The following is a 24,297-nucleotide window of genomic DNA, read 5'->3' as shown; positions in this document are numbered from 1 at the left end:
ATTATTTGTTCTAGTTTCGTGCTTCAGGATTTGAACGTGAACAATACAATTTGGATTATTCAGTTTGTTTCTTTTCATAATCACAGACTTTGGGCATAGGAAAACGTGTTTTTAGGTATCAAAGAAGGGGTATTGAGTGTAATTTTCATGATCGTAGACTATCATAGAGTAGCTAATTTTTGTGGGTTACCATATTAGATACTGCAGAGTATGATTTCCCTCTGGAAATATGGTTAGATACATCTTTGGTTGTCAAGGAAAATAATTTTCAGGGTTTACTTAATGTGAGCATATCACTTTTCATACACTGCAGCTCTTATCGCCTACGTACCAGGAGATTATATTTTCATACTGAAAAGGTTTAATTCTACAGTCAGAGTGTTTGTTTATTTTTACCTTGAGAGTATGCTGGTGTGGAGCATCCTGACTGCTGACTCAGTAGGGGCATCCAATATGTTTTTCTAGTTAGGGGTATAGGAGACAAAACCAGACAGATATGGCTAATAGTAAGCAGGATTTAAGAACAGGATTGAGGGCAAAATGTGAGGTTGCTGTGGGAGAGAAAAATAGCAGCTAGTCTCAGGATGCAGGAAGAAGTAAGAAGGGTTTCCCTTCTGGAGAAAAATCATCCAATAAGCATGGGGGAAAACTTTGGAAAGGATCTACGAGAGGAAAGGAAGACTTCTGGGAGAACGTGGAGTTTGGGAAAGAGAAGGGGCCTGGTTCAGTGAAGGGTATCAGGAAGGAGAGTATATGTTGGGGAAAAGAACTTCATTATTGAAAAGCAGGCTCCATTATAATACTGACCTCAGAGATGGTTGGCCTTCTTTTGGAATGAATAGTGGCAAATGTACACCTGTTACTTATCCCTTGGAAAGTCTCTTAGTAAATAGCAAACCACGTTCTAGTTGTTCAGTCCCCAAACTTTGGAATTATCCTTCATCCATTTCTATCTCCCAGACCCACATACAGTTTGTCTTAAATTTGTATTGGCTCTACCTTGGAAAAAAATCTAGACCTATGACTATTTCTCATCACCTCCATTGACACTCCCCCAGTCTTGACGATGCTTTTCTCCTAGCCAGATTATTACAGTGGCCTCTTACTTGATATCCCAACTCTTGGCTTTGGCCCTTGTCCCCCTGTGGACTGTTCTCAACACATCAGCCAGAGGGAGCTTGTCAAAACCCTTCAAAGTACATCCACTTCCCTCAGAGTGAACGTCCTAGCCCTCATTATGTCCTTTGAGGCTCACTGTCCGGGATTCTCACCTGCAGCCCATTAGACTCTCCTGGGGAGTTTCACAAGCATGCTGATGCCTAGGCTCTAACCCAGACCAGAAAAATTTGAATCCCTGAGAGTGGTGTGTGGACATTGTGTTAAGCATTTGCCTTTGGCTCAGGTCGTGATCCCGAGTCCCAGGATTGAGCCCCACGTCGGGCTCCCTGCTCAGTGGGGAGTCTCTTCTCCCTCTCCTCTTCCGCTAGGTCATGCTCTCTTTCTTGCTTGCTCACTCTCTCAAATAAATAAATACAATCTTAAAAAAAAATTAAAAAAATAAAAGCTCCCATGCTCTAACTTTTGGGGTATCACCAATGAGTAAGACCAAATTCCAACTCTCAAGCTTTTGACACCTGGCAAGGAAGATCAGAGGACCCCTCTCAGATAACTGTAATACTCTTTCGCAAGTGCTACACTAGGAGGATGAACAAATATCTAGGGAACCTCAAGGGAAGTGGGGAAGTTACATACAATGGAGGGAAGTCAGAGAAGTGGCACCCTGCCAGGCCTAGAAGGATGGGAGATTTTCTCTGAGAGAGAAGGGGAGAAAGTGTGTCCCAGGCGACCTCATTTATTATGGCTATGAGATGCTAAGAGGAAACATGTTGATGTGATTAAGAGCTGAGGCAGTTCAGTCAGGTAGAGGTGGGTTCAGTTACTTTGGCAATTACCTCACCTCTTTGTGCATCAATTTCCCTACCTGAAGAATGGAGATAAAATCATACCTACCTTCTAGGGATGTGAGAGTTATCAACTGTATTTGGCACATTGTTGGCACTCAATAATGTTAACTTTCTACCAAAGCTAACTAGGTATTTCCCTCAAAGAAAATTGAAAGAAATACCTTGAAGTGGTTCATTGGCTTATATTGGGTCCTGTATGCTCTACCTACTCACAGTGTGGTTTTCAGGTCAGCAGGGTCAGCAAACCTGGTAGTTGGTCAGAATTGCAATGCTTCAGGCCCCATCCCAAAACTGCTGAACAGAATCTGCATTCCAGTGAGATTCCCAGGTGTTTTGTGTGCACATTAAATTTGAGGAGCATTTTTGTAAAGCATAAAAAGATGAATAAGAAATAGCTCTTGCCCTTATGGAGCTTAGAGGTCCCTAAAACAACTTTAGTATTTACAGAAATAATTATAATGCAGGGTATAATGTGATAAGTGACATGAGACATCCACGCCAAATGCTAAAATACCACAGATTGTTTTAAGCTCAAATTGAAAATAGTATAAAGTTTCTTTTCTGACTGATAAAGTCTGAAAGTTCTTAAAGCTGCAATGAACCCTCCTGCTTTCCTGCTATCCTCCAGGTGCTGTCAACTGCAGAGCTTAACATGTATGTAAGTGCAGAGCTAAACTGGGGGCAACTGACCTACACATACAAGTTGAGTCGTTGCCTGACAGAAAAGGAACATGAAGTACCAAAAGGTAATAAAAATGACCCAGTAATTTTAAGTCTATGAGATGAAAGAGAGTCCTCAGAGAGAGATCAAGACAAAGCATGTGAATGGAAAGAGTACCCATTACCTTAATTCTTGGCTCCCAGCACTTTTGAAAACAGAACTCTACTTTGTGAATTTAAAAGCGGTGATTAAAACAAAGAAATGGCCTACAGTTTCCCCCTGTTGACAATACGAACACAACATTGAGTTATTAATTATTCTTTAACTAGTATTGATTTCATCTTGTCAAGTGTACCATTGCAAGTTACCAGAACAGCCAGAAATAAAGCAATTTAGTGAACGAACATCAGTAAACTCTGTATAATCATTACAATGTACTTCATATTGTTGGACGTTTTAGCAGCAAAATGAATTAAAGAGATTATTAAAATCTAGCAAGAGACTGGCATCACTTAGTATATCTGAGACAGAGATGTGTGTGTGTGGGTTTTAAGAGAAACTGGACCCATGATTCTACTGTTGCCACCTTCAAAAAAACCCTCCCAAAACCAAAACATTCTAAAGGAGATACAGAGTAAAAGTCAAGACAGATAATTTCCATGACAGACAATGATTCAGTTTATGCAGAAGCTGATGATAGCTTGAATTGGAAGACTGTTTCAGAAATATTATAGATATCATTGCATTTTATTTGAGTTTATAGCACAAGTATTTTGCTGTTTTTCCCCCTTGGTTATTTGTTTCCTCTGCTAAATTTCAGCTAAGTTTCTTCTTCTTCTTCCTTTTCTTCTTCTCCTTCTCCTCCTCCTCCTCCTCCTCCTCCTCCTCCTCCTCCTTCTTCTTCTTCTTCTGGTTCCTTGTGATGTAATATGAAGTTGTTTATTTGAACTTTTTTTTTTAATACAAGCATTTATAGCATAAATTGAATTCTAACATCTGCTTTTGCTGCGTCCTATAGGTTTTGGAATATTGTGTTTTCTTTTTCTTTTGTTTTGAGACATAGTTTGATTTGCCATTTGATTTCTCATTTGGCCCACTGCTTGTGCAGTAGTGTGTTATTTAATATTGACATATTTAAATATTTAATATTTACATTGTAGATTGTCCAGCTTTGTGTTATTGTTGATCTTTAGTTTGGTACCATCGTGGTTGGAAAATATACTTGGTAGGATTTCAGTCTTCTTAAATTTGCAATATTTGTTATGTCTCCTTTCATGTGATTTAACTAGGAGATTCTACTGTGAGTACTTGAGGAAAATGTGTATTCTGTTTTTCTTGGATGGAATGTTTTGTATATATTTTTCAGAACTATGCATTCTGAAGTATGCATCAAGTAAAAAAATGTTCTTGTTGAAAAAAATAGTTACTTTAACTGAGAATACTCATTTAAAATAAGCACATCAGAGGGGAGGTGGGTGGGGGGATGGGTGAAATAGGTGAAGGGGATTGAGTACACTTATGATGAGCACTGAGTGATGATGTATTTGTTAAATACATTGTTAAATCACTATATTGTACACTTGAAACTAATATGACACTGTATGTTAACTATACAGGAATTAAAATGAAAAGCTTAATAAAAGAAAAAAATGAGTACATAAAAATTTTCAAGATTGGGGATATTTCACTTCAGTTTGTGGTAAAATCACCATGACCTAGTGTAATATAGGCAAAAAAAATCATTCAAAATAAATGTTTAATTGGTTTTGTCACTGGCTATAACTAATGGTGCTTGACAAAAGTAAATAAATTTAGCTGAGCTTTATTCTCAGGACATAGATGTTATAAATAGTGAAAACAGTTTTCAGGTAACAAATTCAGCCAGTGAGATTCTGACATAGAACTGAAATTGTTCATGGTTAATTTTATTTAATATTGTTTTTGTTATTAGTAAACATAAAGTCCTGTTGTCTTATTTCAAATTGTATCTTTGTCTGGCATAATGGTTTTGGTTTTACTTTTCAGAACTTCAAATTGAATATTCCTACTTCCATTCTGCAAATAATGTGTATTTCAGTAAAATTACCTGAAAGAATATATTTGTCTTACAAATGACAATATTCTTAGGATTTTTTTAAAAAAGAATTTATTTATTTATTTGAGAAAGAGAGAGAGAGCACAAACGGGGAGGAGCAGAGGGAGAGGGAGGGAGAGAATCCCAAGCAGACTCCCACTGACCACAGAGCCCTAGATCATGACCTGAACCAAAATCAAGAGCAGGTTGCTTAACCGACTGAGCCACCCAGATGCCCCTTGGGATTTAAAAAAAATTGTTTTGGACAAGGAAAGCTTGAAGGACGTATAATTTATTTATTTTTATTTTTTCAAGATTTGATTTATTTGTGAGAGAGAAAAAGAGTGAGCTAGTGAGGGAGGAGCAAAGGGAGAGGGACAAGAAGACTGCCTTGAGCAGAGAGCCTGACATGAAGCTAGATCTCACACCCCTGAGGTCATGACCTGAGTCGAAATCGAGAATCAGACGCTTAACCAGCTGAGCCATGCAGGCACCCAGAGGTATAATTTAGATAACAGATATTGAGAAGCAGTTATATTATTTTCTCAGCTATTTTATGCAAATGTAGTGGATATGTCATGTTCTCTTTAGGAGCTAACTATGAGTTCTCAATTTCTCTTCATCATTTATATATTTCTCGTTTTGTCACAAACAGTAAAATATGCTGGCTCATTTTTGGTACCTGGAACAAAGGGTCTGATTAAGAAGAGGAGCTTGTTCACAATGCACGTTGTCTGTCACCAAGATGAATATATATTTTGGATTTCTCAGCACTTTTAAACTGTTAAGATTTTAAAAAATTCTGTAAGAAGGTGTAGTTACGAGTTGTATACTGTACACACTGTGTTCTTTTATGTAAGTCCATCTTTGAAAGTCATTTATTTCTAGTTACATTGCCTTCTGTAGAGTGTGGAAAGTATGGAGAAATCTGAAGTCTTCACAGGTGGAATCCAGGGGACAGCTGATATTAGGTTGTTAATTGAGTGATTTTCATGCAGGTCATTGAGGTAAACAAAGATCTTTCTCCTCAGTGCCCTATTTTCCATCATTTCACCCTTTTATGATTTACAGTACCTCAAGCTATCTATAAAAGCAATTAAGAGTAGAGGGACTCCCCCCCTCCCTTTCCCCATGTGCCAATGACCCTTAAACACCATAGAGATATGTGACAAGTTATTATAAATGAATTCTTACATTGATTTTTATTTGATCTCATTTTACAGTTGACATAGTATCTATTGGACTTTAGTAAGGAAACATCTCTTTTTCACTTTTAATTGATTAGTATGTAGAGTGCTTATATGATTACAAGTAGTTGTTTTTAGGGTAATCAACTTATTTTTTAGGATAAGCAGAGTTCTTTGCTACAAATTAAATTTAACTCTCTTACTGAAATATTTTATTTTTGGTTTACATATCAGAAACTAGATATAGGGGTGCCTGGTGGCTCAGTTGGTTAAGCAACCAACCCTTGATCTCAGCTCAGGTCTTGATCTCAGGGTTGTGAGTTCAAGCCCTGTTTTGGGCTCTGTGCTGGGTATGAAGCCTACTTAAAAACAAAAACAAAAACAAAAACAAAACTAGATATAATTGGCCAGAAAATATAATGTTATCCTATGACTAATTTGCAGTAAAAACTACATTTTTAAGTAAATATTAGTTGGGGCCATATGAAATTGCTGATATTTGAGCACTGTTGGCCTACTGCATACAGTTAAACTTGATACTAAAAGCCAAAACATGGAATGTTATACTAATTAAAACAATAACAAAGCAAAACATGAAATAGGCAACACTTCACTCTTGGGGTGCAAATTTTTATGCTTAAGAAAACAAAAGCTAAAAGAAAAACACATATTTCTGAAGAACTTGCTGTTTTTATTATCATCCCATAAATGTGAAAAAGCTAATTAAAACTATTAATAACCAGAAAATTGAGGATAAACTTGAAGAGCCTATACCAACTAAAGTTGGATAAACAGCAAAAAATACATATGAGTTACTCTGAAATAATTTTTTGTTTCCTAATAACATCAAACTAACCAAACTTCCTGATTTTAATTAGTGAGGAACAACTTCTTGGTTATTTTAATCTACTTTTGGTACTTATTTCCTTTTTTTATTGTTATAGGATTAGATGAAATAATCACATCAGTTTGCTCCTTTGTAAAAGAGGAGGTTGTGCTAAGGTATCTTTCAGCAATAGGCTGCTGCAGAAATAGGGGGAAAAAATCTAACATGGTTTAAAGGATATTTATTTAAGCAGTATTTATGAGACTGGAAACATCAGAGTGGAAATGAGGTATGGTTTAGAAGCTTTTTTGCTTTAGCTCATTTATTTTTGGAGTTCATTAAAATAAAATGAAATTGTAAAAATTCAAACCATGACTGTTTTTCTCTTTGAACTTTTTAGTTCCTGTTGAAATTGGAGAAAAAACTACATAGTAATTGAAGTGGGCTACCAGGAGAGGCCAGGCTACCCCCTCCAGGGCCTTTTACAGTGTTCCACCACCTTCACTCATTCATTAAGCTCCTGTCATGTGGTAGGACTGGACTCATAGACTGTGGGGTGTGGACCTTAGCAATGGAGATCTAGGCACTTATTTGGTTAGCATATTGGGACTAGAACTCTCATACAGGGACAGGCTTTCATTAACCGAACTCACAAGATATTAATGTATAACTCCAAATATATTGGTTTATCACAAGAATTCTTTGCTCCAGATGATTTAGAATGCACATATGAGCCTACTCAGTGCTGACTCATGAAAGTTACTCTACAGGGAAAAATCAAATTATAACTGAAAGGCTACTTGGCGAGTAAGTTCTGAAGAGAGAATGGAATGAATTGTATGATTCAGTGTTTGATGTTAGTCTCTGATTATTTCAGTGTCTGCAGTTTCACAATAGTGATGCACCTGCCAGAGGGTCCATCTTGCTCAAACCTGCGGACCAGAGTATACTTCCCATAAGCAGTGTTTGGATGCAGATTATGTCTTTCATAGACTTCCCCTTCTTTTCTTCATTTCACATTATACTTTCATCCCTGCCCCAGAGTTTTATATTCCTTACTAACCCAACTCTCTAGCTTAGTGCCTTGCCCCAAAAGGTGCTCAAGAGACGTTTGTTAATTGATACTACATCTGGCTAGCTATAAGATTCTTATTCATTTTACCTCGGAAATAGTACAGATTTTATGTCTAAGATACATTAGGTATAAAGTATAAACTATAGTTTATTGGCAAATTCTAAGATGTGTATGCCTATAGTCTCTCACATGTGTGTGGATAAGAGGAAGGGCATGATACTTATCTTCTGTGCCTCAATGCTTTGGAAAAATAAACTTTCTGATTATATTATTCTGCAAAAGTTCCAGATATGCTGATGGATCTTGGAATTTTTTTTTTTTTTTTTTGCTTGCCAAATAAAGATTTAGATTGTGAAGACTCTTTCCAGAGACAAAGCTTCAAAACTAGATGAAACTCAGAGCATCCCTGCTTCTTCCCAATTTAGTGAAGCTCTTTGTGCTGATAGTGATGATGGGTTGCAGGAGGGAAGAAGGGTAGGAAGAACCTCCTTTTGACACAATTGAAGGTCATACTTAAGATGCTTAGTCTTTTGTCAGGAACCTGAAACTTGTTGGTTCTAGTCTAGTCTTCACTAAATGGATGATTTTTACCGCTAAAGCTCCTGTCCCATTGTTAAAATTAAGGCATACACAAGGTATTTTGCCAGTAAATAGAAAAGATAATTCTAATGTTTTGCCATAATCCCTCAAGGCATGAGTCTGCAATGTAGCCTAATGGGTTGGAAAAGGTACCCAACCAACTTCAGAAAAATCAAAGAGGATTAATCTTTCAGAATACTTCTGAAACCACCAACTTCTGTTTTCTATTTTATATTTCTATACCTCAAAAAAAAAAAAAAGCAAAAAACTATTTCCCCACCACTCTCCCCCCCTTTTCTAAAAATAAATCCCTCTTCGTTTGCTACCCTGTAACACACGCCAAAATTCAGCCCAGAGTGAGTTTTTGTAGCCAACTTAGAACCCCAAAATAGAAACTGCTGACAGTTCCTTAAATACAGTAACACTGGCAGGTGCCTTGGTAATAAATTCACAAGCTTAGAATCCACAAAACAATAAAGTTATGCAAATTGGAGCATGTAGGAAGAATAATCTGAAACAAATGGCAAAGCAGTAAGTTTAGCACTGTGGCATCCTGGTTTTACTCACATAAAACAAATAATCCTGAGGAGATCTTAAGGAAATTTAAGATCAAGGAGGAAGAGACACAAACGTAATAAGTAAATGAGTACAGTTTGAGCTGACCAATTAACAATTGATTTCCCTGTCACCACAACCATAAGCAGAGGTGAGAAACTGATCATATGGTTTTGCATTTCAGGTATAAATAACAAAAGGCAAATGGAAAATAAGAAGAGAACTACCCTGATTGAACCTATCAGAGTTGCACTGTTTTAATTGTTCCTTCAGCAACATTCCCATCAGTCATATTCAGATTAGTTGTTTAATTTTAGTCCGACAATCAAGCATGCAATACATTTTGAATTCCATTTATTTTAAATGTCCCTGCTTAATTATCTTTTACGTTTGTTATTAATCTCTGACATTATTGGCATAATAGAAAGTTGTTTTTTTTAACAAAAAGAAAAGGCAATATGTTCAGCTAACTTATTTTTAGGAAATACATAGTTTCAATTAAAACTTAAAATAGCTCTGACAGCCACAGACAAAAATGGAGCTGAGGCATATAGCACCACCTTTTGTTAGGTGTGCGGTAAAATGTAACTTTCTGAACGTATGCTGTAGTTTGCAGACTATAACAGAAATATGTAGCTTTTTCTTTTTTAAATCACCTTTAATTCTCAGAGAAATTACAAAATGCCTGTTGCATACACAAGAGAAACATATTAGCATAATAACTATTTTAAATATAATAATGTAGTCATCCTGTTGGAAGTGAAGAAATAGTGACTGACTACATTTGTTGTAGGTAGGGACTGTAACTACCCTTTCTCATGCTATAATCTATTACCTGGTGCTGTTTTCTGACACCGGATACATTCTGAATAAATATTACCTGAAATAAAGGACAATATCATTTGCAAATCTAGGTTTCACAAAAATTGAGTTCAAGGATATGGAAGGGACCGTCTGTGCACAGCCTCTCAGGAAAAGGAGGTCTAGAGAAACATCTAGAGTCACAGAGCTAAGTCACAGATGCTAAGGTCACAGAGCCAGGACTGGAACCCACACATTAAACTTCGGTCAGGCTCAGTACACCTTCCATGACCACATTTGCCAGACATTTAAAAGTTTAGGCATGTTTAAAAATATTGCCAGTTATTTTCTCTGGAGTTCTAATTAAAATTCTTTCTAGGAGAGGAGAGGGAACTTTATACAGATATGAAATAGTTTTTCTGATTATTTCCTCACTTAAACATTTCAAACTAATGACTAAAATATTCTGGTGGAGACAAGACTGACCAGTAAATATTATCACATGGCCTGTGTAACCAGAGTTCCCCTGAGATGCTTTCCTTGTCCCATCTTAAAGATGATTTTTTTTCACAAGTCTGCAATTTGTAGCTGTGTTTAAGTGTAAAATTCTAAAATTCTCTTCCTAGTCCCTTATTTTTTAAAAAGATTTTGTTTATTTATTTGAGAGAGAGAGAGCACGAGCAAAGGGGGAGAGGCAGAGGGAGAAGCAGATTCCCCGCTGAGCAGGGATCCCAATGCCAGGCTTGATTCCAGGACCCTGGGATCATGACCTGAGCTGAAGGCAGACGCTTAACTGAGTGAGCCACCCAGGCACCCCTCCCTAGTTCCTTAAACTTAATTTTTGCTTTTATTCTAGCACATAATTGTTTTAATCAAATTAATGAGAAATACATAAGATTTGTGAATACATTCCATAATTGGGCCAATAAAAGGAGAGAGCACGTAGGAAGGGGACTATGGCAGAAGAATTAAAAAAAAAAAATTATTCTGCCCTGGCAACTCTGTACTAGATGTGAGATGGTAGGCAAGTCATTAAGCCTTTGTAGATTTCCATTAATTCATCTGTAAAATATTCTTTTTTAAATTCAAGATGGTGGTTATTTAAGTGGTTGAAAACACCACTTCTCATTTTGGCTTGTCTTTCGTGTTGAAGCTAGAGGAAGTTATTCCTTTTCATGTACAATTAGACCATGAGCTAATAATTTTGTTAGGGGCAAAGACATCAACAAGCACCTTTTTAAACACTGAGAAAGACTGTATTTCAGAAGTTAGAAGACCCTTTGATAAAACATCTATTGTGAAAAGTCAAACTTATATAAAGATCCTGATTAAAAGTATTTACTTGAAGTGAGAAGTCTATTTATCATGCCAAATTTAGTTCCTTGTACTGTTAGGAGTTAAGTTGTGTGCCAAAAGATAGACCATATTCTCTGATTATAATATAATAAAACCAGAAATTATTAACAAAAAGCTGTAACACAGATAATTACTTGGAAGGAATAAGCCATTCAAAACTGTTGGGTCAGAGGCAATTAAAACTGCAGTTATGAGTCATTTAGAAAATAAGAACACTATTTAGGAGGAAAAAAAACCCTCCTGATGTTCAGCAAAGCCGCATTCACAGGCGAATATATGGTGGTAAATTATTTCATTTTAAACTACAAAAAGTAAAACGCAACATAAGATGTTTTTTAAAATATAAAATTTAAACATAACAATATTAAGGGGAATTAGATGAGATAAAAAACAAAATTTAAAGAAACCATGAAAGGTGGTATTCATATATCCAAGAGCTGGTTCTTAAAAATAATAATTTAGGAGCATCTGGGAAGTGCCTGCCTTTGGCTCAGGTTATGATCTCAGGGCCCTGGGATGGAGTCCCTCATCGGGCTCACTGCTAAGCTTCTCCCTTTGACTCTCCCTCTGTGCTCTCCCCACCCCCCCAAATAAATAAATAAAATAAAATCTTGAAAATAATAATAATAATTTTAAAATCTTTAGAAATTTGACTCAGAAAAAGTGTAAAGCAAAGTTATTTTAAAAATGAATAAAGTTGAAATGAAATAGAAATTTTAATAAAAATAGAACTTCTAAGCTGATTCTCTATGAAACTTGATAGGCAAAATTTTAGCGGCTAACTACTTATAATTTTGGAGTAAAAAACTGCAATATCTCAAAATGTTCATACCAGTAAGCTTTTCAAATTTTTAAGAAGTAAATTCTTATTTGCCTAAATAGAAATTTATAGAAAGTGTCCCAATTAATATTTTTGAAAGTCACATAATCCTGAATCTAAAACTTAGCAGAAAATATCACAAATATATATCTATACAACAATCCCTATTATGGATGTATAGGCAAGAAGTCTAGGTAAAATATAACAAATTAAATTTAGCAGTATCTTAAAAGAATAATTCACCTCAGCCAAGAGGTGACTTAGTGTCAAGAATTCATTAATAATTAATTACAGAAATGAATCAAGAGAAAAAAATATTACTAGAAATGGATAAAAAGCATGAAAAGTCAATTCCTATTCCTAGGGGAAAATATTAACTAGACATAAAATAACCTTCATTGTGTAAGAAAATATACTTCAGTCATTCTTGCCAAAATGAGGGTATTCTTATATTTGATGATATATTAAAGGTTATTGGTGGTGATTACTTTTTCAAAATATCAGAATTTTTCAAGTATATTAGTGAAAACACGCAATTATCTATTATTTGCAGAAACTCCATTAAAGTAACAATAAACATTTAAAAGTATAAACTCATAGGAGACAGTCAGTAGGAGAGGGAGATAATTACAGAGAAGGGATACCAACATATTTCTGGAACATGGGAAGAGGGCTACCTTAGAACCATGGAGGAAACTCAAATTCAGTTTCTACAGGGAGAGTACATTGAGAAGCAAGGTATTTTGTTCCCCTAAACTCAAAAGGATCCAGGGATTACAGGTGGGGATGAGGCTAATGACTGTATATAATGGTTGGTTGAAAGTTTATTTAAGTAGCAATCAGTCACCAGATCATGTCTCCCTTCTTTGCCCCACCACCCTACAGTTAGCAGACTACCCTTCTTCTTGCCCAATAGGGTTAGAGAAGTTGACTATTTGAAGAAATTAATCCACAGAATTTCGAGACATTGGGACACCTGGGATATGGGAAGCTGGAGGTGAGGAATCGGATTGATAAACGGGGGATTAAGTGCAAGTCTACATACTTGTCAACCTATTTCCCACTTACAGGCCTGAAGGCCTGATCTTTCAGAAGAAGTTTGAATTTTAAAGAGAGAAATTGAGCTTCTCAAACAGAAGAAAAGAAAGAAAGAAAAAGAAAAGAAGAGAAAGAAAGAAAGGGAGGAAGCGAGAGAACGAAAGAAGGAAAAGAAAAAAAGGAAAGACAGAAGAAATACCTTTAATACAAAACAGAAGAAAATTTAGAACAATTTATCAATAATCTCAGAGAAGCAATATATTACATCAATTATACAAGAAAAGGATACTGTCTTTGTTCTACCATAGATTCTTTTTCTTTGCTTTAGACTCAATCAGTCTCTCTTCCTTTTTTTCCCTTGGACTTTGTTCATTTTGACTCTTTCCATTTCTTAGCCCTGCACAGTCTTTATGCCACCAAGTTTCTAGTCTTCTTCGGCTGGGAGGACTGACACTGAGAGATCCCACCTCCTGATTCATCCTGGATTGCTCAGGAACATGTTCCAAGGTCAGACCAGGCCCATGAAATTCTTGATACAGATGGATTTGCTGCTAAGCCTGGTCCAATGCAGAAGACTGTGGTCCCGTTTTTAATTCCTTAGCCTCCAAGATTCTACTGGGCAGTAGAGGAGGAAAAGGGTGAGAATGAGAAATGTTAATTTTAAAAATGTAGGAAGAACATTTTGGAAGAGATTAATAGGGAAATTAGACTTATTCTCAGGGAAGGGGTGGGGATAAGCGCTGAGCTGCTGGTCTCTCTAAGAATGCTTAGAATCCCTCACAGAAGAAAGTGAAGAAAAGGGCAGGACTATGAGGCACTCTGTATGTAGGATGATTCCAAATCATTACTTTCCCTCTCTATCAGCAGAAGAGATGAGTGGGGAAGGGATCATGCTGGATGCAATGGTGAAGTAGGGAATTTTATGTTTGGGAGACTAATCCAAATGTCAGTCAGTCATGAAACAGTATAATTCAGAAAGCTTTTTGGCCACACAAACATTTTGTGGCTTGCAGTTTTTTCACTTGTTTATTTTTTATTGTTCATAGGAATTACATAAATTATATAATTATGAAAATATAGAGTTCAAAATAATCATTTTCCTTAGGAGAATCAGGGATTCATCTCTAGTCAGCATGCCTGGGATCAGATTTTCATTCATTTGCTAGCTATAGGACCTTGGACAAATGTTTTAACCTCTTGTGCTTCAGTTTCTCCATCTGAAAAATGGGAATATTAATTTCACACAGTGCATATTGTATCATGATCAAATAACTATTATTATTATTAATATTAATGTTTTGGTATAGCCTCATTTTGACTTCCCCATGAGATGCTTATCTAATTTTGATGACCCGTTTGTTGTATCTTTTCTTTTTTACTTCTCATGTGTTCCCATTCAAACACCAATGCAAACGTAGCCACATATATAAGTACAGCTCAACAAACAAGGGGCTGTGCAGTGAATTCTGTAAACAGAAGCTTGTTAGTGTAACGTTAACAATATTTAATAATGTGAATAACAATATCTTCACTTTAACATAGGCACTTTTCGTTATGAATATATGTGCTTCCTTCTCTCTATACCTTAAGGAATAAAACTGATGGAAATTTGGTTGCAATTCTAGCCATTTGAGAAAGAGTCGATGATAATTGCTAGCTTAATTTCATGTTAAATAGTTCTAAAATGTCACTCTTCAAGTTGAGGTGGGTATTGATATACATGGTAGGCCTGATGATGAGTGAAATTTGAAATGTTTTTCTGTTAATTTCATGTTTCATAAGCAGGCAAACTATTGCCACTATTTATTCCTCATCTGTTTTCTTTTGAGGAAGCCAACTGAACATTAAGTTCTTGTGGATGTATTTCTTTAAAAAGTAGTGGTGCCATACCACGTACTGTCATTATTTAAAAACTATGACATTCTGACAGTGTGTCAGAAAAAGTGGTGGCTCTATGAAATTTACATGCCTAAGTTTGTAACTAAAACTAATTTTGTCAGGGAATATTTTATAATTACCAAATTAAAGAACTGTATAATTAAAGTAAAATGAGCTCTGCATGTGCCTAGAAACATAATCTCTTAATGCTTTTGTTGGTTTTTCTCCAATGACATTATTTTGTAATGTATATAATTTACTGCAGAAATAGTAACGGAGTAAGGTTGTTTTCCAGAGATTTGCAATCATTTGGAGAAATCCATGAACAAGTTAGAGTATTGAATTATTTTCACATTCAATTTAGTGATTTTTAAAAGAGGAACAGCAAATTAACCAACTTCAAATGCCCCCCTCCTTCTCATACTTCTGTATTTTATTTATAGAAGAGGAAACCTTTCTTCATTTCTTCCTGTCAGCTGTGCAGAGCCAGTTCTACTGAAATTGGGTAAAAGAATATCCAAAATACTTTTTAGCACTCTGAGTCCACCTTTGTTAAATAAATTGATTGAGATGGTTATTTTTCTGGTTAAGTTGATACGGAGCTTTAAAAACAGGTTATATTTTTAACAGTCCTATATAAAACTCTAAAATATGCTTTCAGTAAGGATAATTTATTATTACAGATGAATTTTGTGGAAGTGTAATTAATATTATTTGTATTTTGGATTCTAACGTTATAATAATGTGAATTCTTAGTTCCTTGATCTAGAATTTTCCTCACACGGGCCACTTACTCATCTTTAGCTGGTCTGGTCATCTTGTAATAGTGTGAGACTTGAGGAGTGTGTATGTTCCACAGTGGACTTGATTACTACTGGATAAAGAGCGTAGTAGCCGTGTCGGCAAAACCATATTGGGTCTATTTGAAGGAGCCTGTTTAGGAAATTGGACACGTGCCACTATATTCAAGAAAGATAATGCATATTTATGAAACCATTGCTCTTTCTGAAACTTAAAGGAAATGGAAGAATAGCATCTATGTGAGAAAATTACATAGCTGTGAATTATGGATATTTACTTAACGTCTCTGGGCCTCAGTTTTCTCATCTATGAAATAAAGAGATTTCTTACTCTCTCTAGTGACCTCACAGAATTTTTCAAATGAGATCATGATATAGTCAATATGAAAACGCTTTGAAAAGTGTAAAGCACTATGCAAGTGTAAGGGATTGTTATTTTTCATTATTGTTTTCTTATCTAGAACTACCATGGAGATAAGCGCCTTTATTTTATTTAAACAAGAAGGGAAATAGAAAATTATTGTATTTAAGGTATTCAGGTCTAAGAAATTAGAAACAGAATGTGCATAAGCCTCTGATGAGACAAAGTATGTATGTAAAATCAATTGGATATGCAATAGCAACTTACTATGTTGGCAAGTTGAAGCGTGTGGTAGAGTGCCATTACTATTCATAGAGGGATCTGAACAGAGTAAAAGGAATGATGATGATGTTACAATGATAATGACAACAATTACAAAGATATAAGCTGTACTGAAGCTAGGGTTTGTCTCTTTTTTCCTAATGTTTTCTGAGCCAAGAATTAGGCTCCAGTGCATAGATCCTTAATAAATATTTGACAATATGAATAGCACATACTGTTAGGTACATTCAGAATTTGCACCTGTTTCCACATAGCTCATCAAGAATTGATTTATTATTTTTCTGCTTCTCTTGAGATGATTATGTGGTTTTGTCATTTATTAATATGGTATCTTTCATTAATTGCTTTTCAGATGGTAAACCAATCTTGCATTACTGAGGTAAATCCCACTTGGTCAGGGTTTATACTACTTTTTATATATTGATGGATTCTATTTGAGGAATATTGGTCTGTAATTTTCTTTTTTTTTTTTTAAGATTTTATTTATTTTTGCAGGGGGGCGGAGCACAACTATGGGAAAGGGGCAGAGGGAGAAGCAGACTCCCCACTGAGCAGGGAGCCTGTTGCTAGAGTCAGTCCCAGGACTCAGGGATCATGACCTGAGCCGAAGGCAGGCACTTAGCCAACTGAGCCACCCAGACGCCCTGTATTTTTCTTTTCTTGTAATGTGTTTGTCAGATTTTGGTATCAGGGTAATGCTAGTCTAATATTGGGACTACGTCGGGAAAGTCACTTGTCTTCAGTTTTCTGGAAGAGTTTGCCGAGGGTTGGCATTCTCTTTTTCTTTTAAATATTTGGTAGAATTCAACAGTGAACTCCTCCTAAACCTGGAGTTTTTGTTTGTTTGTTTTTGTTTTTTTTTTACAGGAAGATATTTAATTACTAATGCAAATTCTTTAATAGATGCAGTGTTATTCACATTACCCATCTCTTCTTGAATTTGGTAGTTTGTATTTTTCAAGGAACTTGCCCACTTTCTCTAGGTCTTCAGATGTGCAGGCATAAAGTTGCTGGTAATATTCTCATATTACCCTTTGACTCTTTGTAGAATCTGTAATGATGTCACAGATTTCATTCCTGATATTAGTAATTAATGTCTTTTCTCTTTTTTATCATCATCATTATCATCATCATTAACTAGAAGTTTACCAGTATTATAAATCTTCTTGAGTAATCAGCTTTTGGTTTCATTGATATTCTCAGTTATCCTTCTGTTTTCTGTTTCTTTGATTTCCACTCTGATCTTCATTATTACCTTTCTTCTACTTGCTTTGAATTTGATTTGTTCCCCTTTTTCTAGTTTCTTATTGTGGAAGCTGAGGTAATTGATGTGAGATTTTTCTTCTTTTCAATTCTATGTATTTAGTGTTATAAAATTTCTCTTAAATACTGCTAATACTGTCTTAGCTACATTCCACAGACATTGATATGTTGTGTTTTCATTTTCATTTGGTTTAGAATAGTTTCTTTTTTTTTAAGGGTATACCATGATGATTTCATATATATATCTGTTGAGAAAGAATTCCTCCTATTGAAGTAATTAATACATCCCTCCCTCATATATTTACTTTGTTTTCCCCTGAAAACATTTAAGTTCTATTCTCTTAGCAAATTTCAATTATATGACATGTGTTATCAACTGTAGTCACCATGTTATACATTAGATCCTCATACCTTATTCATCTTGCAACATATCTTAAAACTAAAAGTTTGTACTTACCCTTTCCTTATCCTCCTCCTAGACTCAAGTCCCAGGAAACAACTAATATAGGTTTGTCTTTTTTTTCCCCTTTTAATCTCCACATAGAAGTAATACCATGTAGTATTTGTCTTTCTCTGGTTTATTTCACTTAGCATAATGCCCTTCAGGTTCATTTGCTGAATCATAGGTCGTTCTGTTTTTAATTTCTTGAGGAACCTCTATACTGTTTTCCACAATGACTATCAGTTTACATTCCCAACAACGGAATACAGCGTTGGGCTTTACCTATTCACCAGCATATGTTATCTCTTGTCCTTTTGATGATGACCATTCTAACAGGTGTGAGGTGATATCTCATTGTGGTTTTGATTTGCATTTCCTTAATAATTAGTGATGAGGAACACTTTTTCATGAACCTGTTCACCATTTGTATGTCTTCTTTGGAAAAATGTCTATTCAGGCTATTTGCCCATTTAAAAATTGGGCTCTTTATGTTTTTGCTGTTGAGTCGTATGTGTTCCTTGTATATTTTGGATATTAACTCCTTACCAGGTATGTAGTTTACAAATATTTTCTCAGATTCCATAGGTTGCCTTTTTATTTTAGTGGTTTTCTTTGCTGAGCAGAATCTATTTAATTTGATGCAGTCACACTCACTTATTTTAGCTTATGTTGTCTTTGCTTTTAATGTCACAGAATACTTTCTAATTTCCCTTTTGATTTATTATTTGCCCCATGGATAATTTGTAAGTGTTTTATTTATTTTCCAAATATTTGAGGATTTTCCCAGATATCTTTCTGTTAGTGATTTCTAATTTATTACATTTTGGTCAGAATATAACTTGTATGAATTGAATCCTTTTAAGTGTACTGAGATTTGTCTTGTGACACAAAATATGGTACCACGTTCATAGGCAAATGTTTCACATGTACTTGAATTAAATGTGTATTCTACTATTGAGTTTTCTATAAATGTTAATAAATTCAAGTTTGTTGATAGTCTTATTCAGATCTCGTATATTTTTACTGATTTTTCTATCTACTCTATCAATCGTGGGAAGAGTATTGAAATCTCCTATTAAAATTGTGGATTTATCTATTTCTTCTTGAAATTCTATTTGCCTTTTTCTCTATTTAGAAGCTCTGATATTAGGTACATAAACATTTAAAATTGACATAACCCATTGATGAATTGATTCCACTATCATGAAATGACAATTTTTACCTTTAGTAGTATTCTTTGCTCTGAAATTTGCTTTTGTCACAGCTGTCTCTTGATTAATGTTAGCATATATTTTTCAATCCTTTCACTTTGAGTCATAATACTTACCTTTGTTCCTCTGTACTTAAAGTGTGTCTTCTCCCCACCCTCCCATTCCCTGTACCCTTGGCTGTTTTTAAAATTTTTATTCTCTTTATTACCATTTTGGAACAATTTGATTATAATATTCTTTGGAGTAGTTTTATTCATGTTTCTTCTGCTTTGTGTTTATTGAGTTTATTGGATCTGTGAGTGTATGTTTTCCATCAAATATGGACATTTAGGGGCCGTTTTCTCTTCAAATATCATCCATCATTTGGGAGTTTCAAACACATGTACTTTAGCCCTATGAAATGATATGATCCTCTTATATTTTTAAAAATTTCTCTTTTTGTGTATTTCATTTTGGTAGTTTCTGTTGCTATGTCTGCAAGTTCACTAACCTTTTTTTTCCTGAAATGTCTAATCAGCTGTTAATCCCATCCAATGTATTGTTCATCTGACACATTGTAGTTTCCATTTCTAGAACTTTCATTTGGTTCTTTCTAACATCTTTTCGTGTCATTACTTAACTTTTTGAATAGGTGGGATACCGTTTCATAACTGTTTGAATATGGTGTTTTTTTTAGTTAATTTTAAGGCATCTATTATTTTTGAGTCTGTTTTGGTTGACTTTTCTCCTTAGTTGGGCTCATATTTTCCTGCTTCCTGCCATACCTGGTAATTTTTATTATATGCTAAACATACCTTCTTGAATGCTGAATATTTTTTGTATCCCTCTAAGTATTCTGAGCTTCATTCAAGGACACAATGGAGTTATTAAAAACTTTTCTCGTTTTGGTTCCAATTAGACATGACTGGAGTAGCTCTGTCTACGGCTTATACTTTGTTGTCCTCAGACTTTCAGCTTTGTCTCTTTGCCTCTGGGAGTCTACTGAGTTCTTTCTGGGTTTCCACTCACTGTACCATTACCAGAAAGCCGTTTAAGACATTAAGCTGTGCAATCTTTGGGCCTGCTTTGTATATTTTGCATCTCTCAGGGATCACTGTGCTTTGTTGCCTGATGTTCTAGTGTTTTAAAACCATTGTTTCACATATTTTGTCCATTTTTTGGTTGATTCAGGTAGAAGAGTCCATTATTTCATCTTGACAGGAAATGGAAGTTTCTGATTCATAGTAATTTTTGTATCATAAGAATAATGTCCTAATTTTTTTTCTCCTTTTAATTAAGAAGCCTAGTTTCTCAACCTCTATGTGCTTCAGTTTCCTCATTTATAAAATTAGAATTATAATTGTGCCCATTTTCCAGGTTGTTGAGAGATTTCAATGAGATACCAGTGTAAAGCATTTAAAAAGCACATAGAAAGCTTCTAAAATAAATTCTAATAAATAAAGTCATCTTATTATCATTTCTGTTCTGTTACAAATCACACAAAACAGTCTCTCATTTTTAAATACTTGTCCACTTAATTTGATTCACTTTCTACTTCTGTTTAAAAAAAGCTTAATATTTATATTCTATGTAAGCAAAGGGTTAAGGGGATCTACTGAATAAGTGAGTAGAATTATGCATCTTGAAAGACATAATAACCATTAATATTGTCAGCTGGGTCTTCTTGAGAGAAATTTTGTCAAGGACACTTAATATGGTGCTCAAAATATTCTTCTAAGAATGAAAGCCCCTATCCAGACAAAAGATTCCCACTAACAACTCACCCAAGTCATTTATTTGTGATTTGGATCATCTCTGTACTCTAATTGCATACCATCTTCTCTTGTAAAGGGAGATTCACATTTAATCTTGTCTGTCCCCCCCCCCCCAAAAAAAAAGCTGGGCTGTTTAACCAAAACAAACTCAGCAGCTTGGGATTTACATATCTCTCTGGTATCTTACTCATCATTTTTTAAATGCTCGGGTCACTAAAGTTATGCATTGGGAAACATTTCGGCATTCCCTAAGGTGAAATATAGAAGCTATTTAATAGTAAATATTTCATGTCTTAGGAACTTTTTGCAAGGAAGGTAATTAGTAAGTTGCTATTTAAAACCTCCAAGGGAATTTATTGTATATAAATTTTTAATGCAAAATTATAATACATTAAACAATTTAATGGAAACAATATTAGACACATTTCAGATCATCATAGCATTCAGATTACCTACAGTAATGTATATGGTGGATGCAACTCAGCTGTATCTGTTTGCAGAATATTGACAGTGAGGAGAAGGAACTATACATTAAATCAAAATTAAAACTAAAATCCAAACTAATATTTGCATATTTTTGTTTTTAAATAGAATAGGACTAAAATATATTCTTTTAAAAAGATTTTATTTATTAATTACAGAGAGAGCGCACGAGCATGAGTGGGGGGGCAGAGGGAGAGGGAGAAGCAGACTCCCTGCTGAGCAGGGAGCCCAACTTGGGGCTCGATCCCAGGACCCTGAGATCATGACTTGAGCTGAAGGCAGATGCTTAACTGACTGAGCCACCTCAGCGCCCCTAAAATATATTCTTTTAAAAAAGATAGCAAAAGATAAAACATAAGAAATATATTTGGTCCTAGTTAGAAGACTCGTTTATCTTCTCTATTTGGATTCAGTAAAAGAGCAACCATTTTAGCATAGATTATAACTATACTAATCTTTATTGCCCTAAGGAAAAAGTATTTTTATTCTAACAAATTTAGCTTTACATATGTATTTACTTCCACCAGAATGAATTATAGTATTCTTTTATCAAAAACTAAGAGTGAATGATGTTTATTATAGGGTACCCATTAAAGTAATAAAGTAGTCAAATATTTCCAGAAATAACATGGGGAGTTTTTTTCAGCAACTCAACTCTATTGGATCCTGATCAAACTATATCTGTTTTTACTGGAATTTCTTCCATAGTGGACAATTCGGTAAGAAGATCCTTTAGTAGGGTCTTAATGAGTAATTATTTGGGGGGAAGAGTGGTATATTTGAAAATATTCACTTTCTTAACAGAGTTTTCTCATTAAAATCGTGCCCTAAATCAGGGCATTTTTCAGATTATAAGTGAAAGCTTAGAAATGCTTTTTTAAAATTATTATTTTCCTTTTGCAAATCATGATTAGTGTCTTGAACCCAGTAGGTGCAAATGCCTAATTTGATATAATGGTAGGGGTATCATTTATTGATTAGCTACTATGTGTTGGAAACTAGGTTAGACACATTTATCGTCTCATTGACTCCTTCAACAAGCCTTTGAGGTATTATTATCACTATCTGACAAATAATGAAATTGAGGCTGAGAGGTTAAGGATATTGGCCAAGTAGCAAAGAAAGATCTAATAAAATTGCCTGATTTCAATGCCAGATGATGATAGTGACAATTTCATGGTATCTGTTTTCACATATGATTTCCAGAAATAGTTCAGGTAGTATTAAAACTAAGATTGCAAATCAATCTATCACTCTGTTGGTCTTGAAAGCATTTTTCTTTGCATCCAAAATTACCATTGTAAAGTTTTCAGAGAGGATAGAATCTGCATATTTGAGCCTTTGTTTTGGCAGAAAAAAATAGGAGTTAAAAATGTGCAATTTGTTCAAAGTGCAAATATGCTGTGGCATTTTGGCGTTGTTCCAAGGGCACAGATTTAACTTGGAATTTTGGTGGCTGTTACTGGGAATGTACTGTTTATCAAATTCAGTGTTAACTGCACAGTTGAAGATTTTCTAGCAAAACTCTTTCTCTTTTTAACTTGAAAAAATTCTTTCCCCAACTTCTGAGGGTTGATAAGTAAAATCCATAAAAAGATATGGTTTTTGATGAAGAATGTCTTCTATTAAAGGGTAATCCATGAGGTCATTCAACAGAGAGTTTGCATAATCAGAATTTGGATGATCTGGCATCTCTGCTAAAACCTGATGGCCTTACATTTTCTTTTTATGTCCTTACATCTTAATGCAAATAAGAGAAGATGAAGTTTGTAGCCCTTCACTGCCTTAGTGAGTGAAATAAGCAGCCAACAAACACCTCTTGGGTGGTGGTAGATGGTCCTGAAAGGTTTGATAGGTAATATTTTACTCAGATGCATTGGTAATTCTGTGACCTGAAGGGGTTGTTGCGTTTCTAAAGGCCAGGATTTCCTTTCTTCTAGATAATGCTGTGTCCTATGCATAATATGTCTTCAAATTAAACATTATGAACATGGAATATATTTTAGCTTTTGCCAAAAATTTTTCCTGGTATACTTTTTCATTGCCTTTAGAAATTACCGCCTCATCTGTACTTCCAGAGTTGTTAATTCATGCAGATCATGTCAGGCGTCATTCTCTCTCATATGCTGGAACAAATGCCTGATTAAGAGGTCGTTGACATAGGAATCATTATTCTCCTAGCTGACCACACAGTGGAATTCAAGAAATTGTTAGTTGAATGAATTCTTGTTTAATAAGAGTATATGATTATCTGCTAGTATGACAGTTTGTTCTCTTTATTAATCAACCGAAGATGAAAAAAAAATAAAAAAGATGACATGGTTTTGAGGTCTGAGTGAACTGATGAAGAAATTCTCTGTTAGTTTATTTGGCTCTCCAGAATATATGTAAAAAGGTGAATTTGTTTTTCACCAGGTAGATGATAGATAATTCAAAATCATTTTATCTCTAGGTTAAGGCCCTAAAGCATCTTTTTATCTTTCTTCTTTGATTGGGCGGCTGATTCTTTCCAGGTTGTCCCACCTGTACCTCCACTTAACATTTTTCTTTTCTTTTATCCATATTTTGGCGGTTTTACTCCCCCTGCTGGCCCCTGGCATGCATTAGAGTTGAATCTTTTCCAAGGACTGTAGTTAATTGTTCCGTCTTGTTTTTCTTAAAGCCTCATGTAGAGTAATACTTACGTCCTAAACATAGCAGCAACCATGTGATTTTAGATGTTTTAAGTTTTTACACACTTTTCTTAAAATTTTTCTGGAGAGACTAGAGTACACCAATGCTAATTGAGAAAATATAAATAAGACATTCTGAATTTCTGAATGCTAAATCTAATGAGTTTAATTAAAAATCATTTGCTAAAGAAAAGTTATGTTCTTGTTCACAGTGA

General features: G+C 34.9%; 1 protein-coding gene across 4 annotated transcripts in view; it reads left to right on the top strand.

The window, feature by feature from the left end:
• Positions 1 to 2,360: 2,360 nt before the first annotated feature.
• Positions 2,361 to 24,297, top strand: part of HDAC9 (histone deacetylase 9) — a 684,034-nt gene continuing 662,097 nt past the window's right edge. Inside the window, exon 1 of one of the 4 annotated variants that reach the window (XM_040644215.1) lies at positions 2,361 to 2,710. In XM_040644215.1, the coding sequence (XP_040500149.1) occupies positions 2,617 to 2,710 (94 nt within the window). In that variant the 5' untranslated portion in view covers positions 2,361 to 2,616. The remainder of the gene's footprint in view (positions 2,711 to 24,297) is intronic. The other 3 variants (XM_040644216.1, XM_040644218.1, XM_040644217.1) reach the window with 3 other exon arrangements.

This window comes from Ursus maritimus, unplaced genomic scaffold (genome assembly GCF_017311325.1).
Source record: "Ursus maritimus isolate PB19 unplaced genomic scaffold, ASM1731132v1 scaffold_3, whole genome shotgun sequence".
Lineage (NCBI taxonomy): Eukaryota > Metazoa > Chordata > Mammalia > Carnivora > Ursidae > Ursus > Ursus maritimus.
The sequence above is the reverse complement of the archived record's forward strand: the minus strand, read 5'-3'. Positions and strand labels throughout refer to the sequence as shown.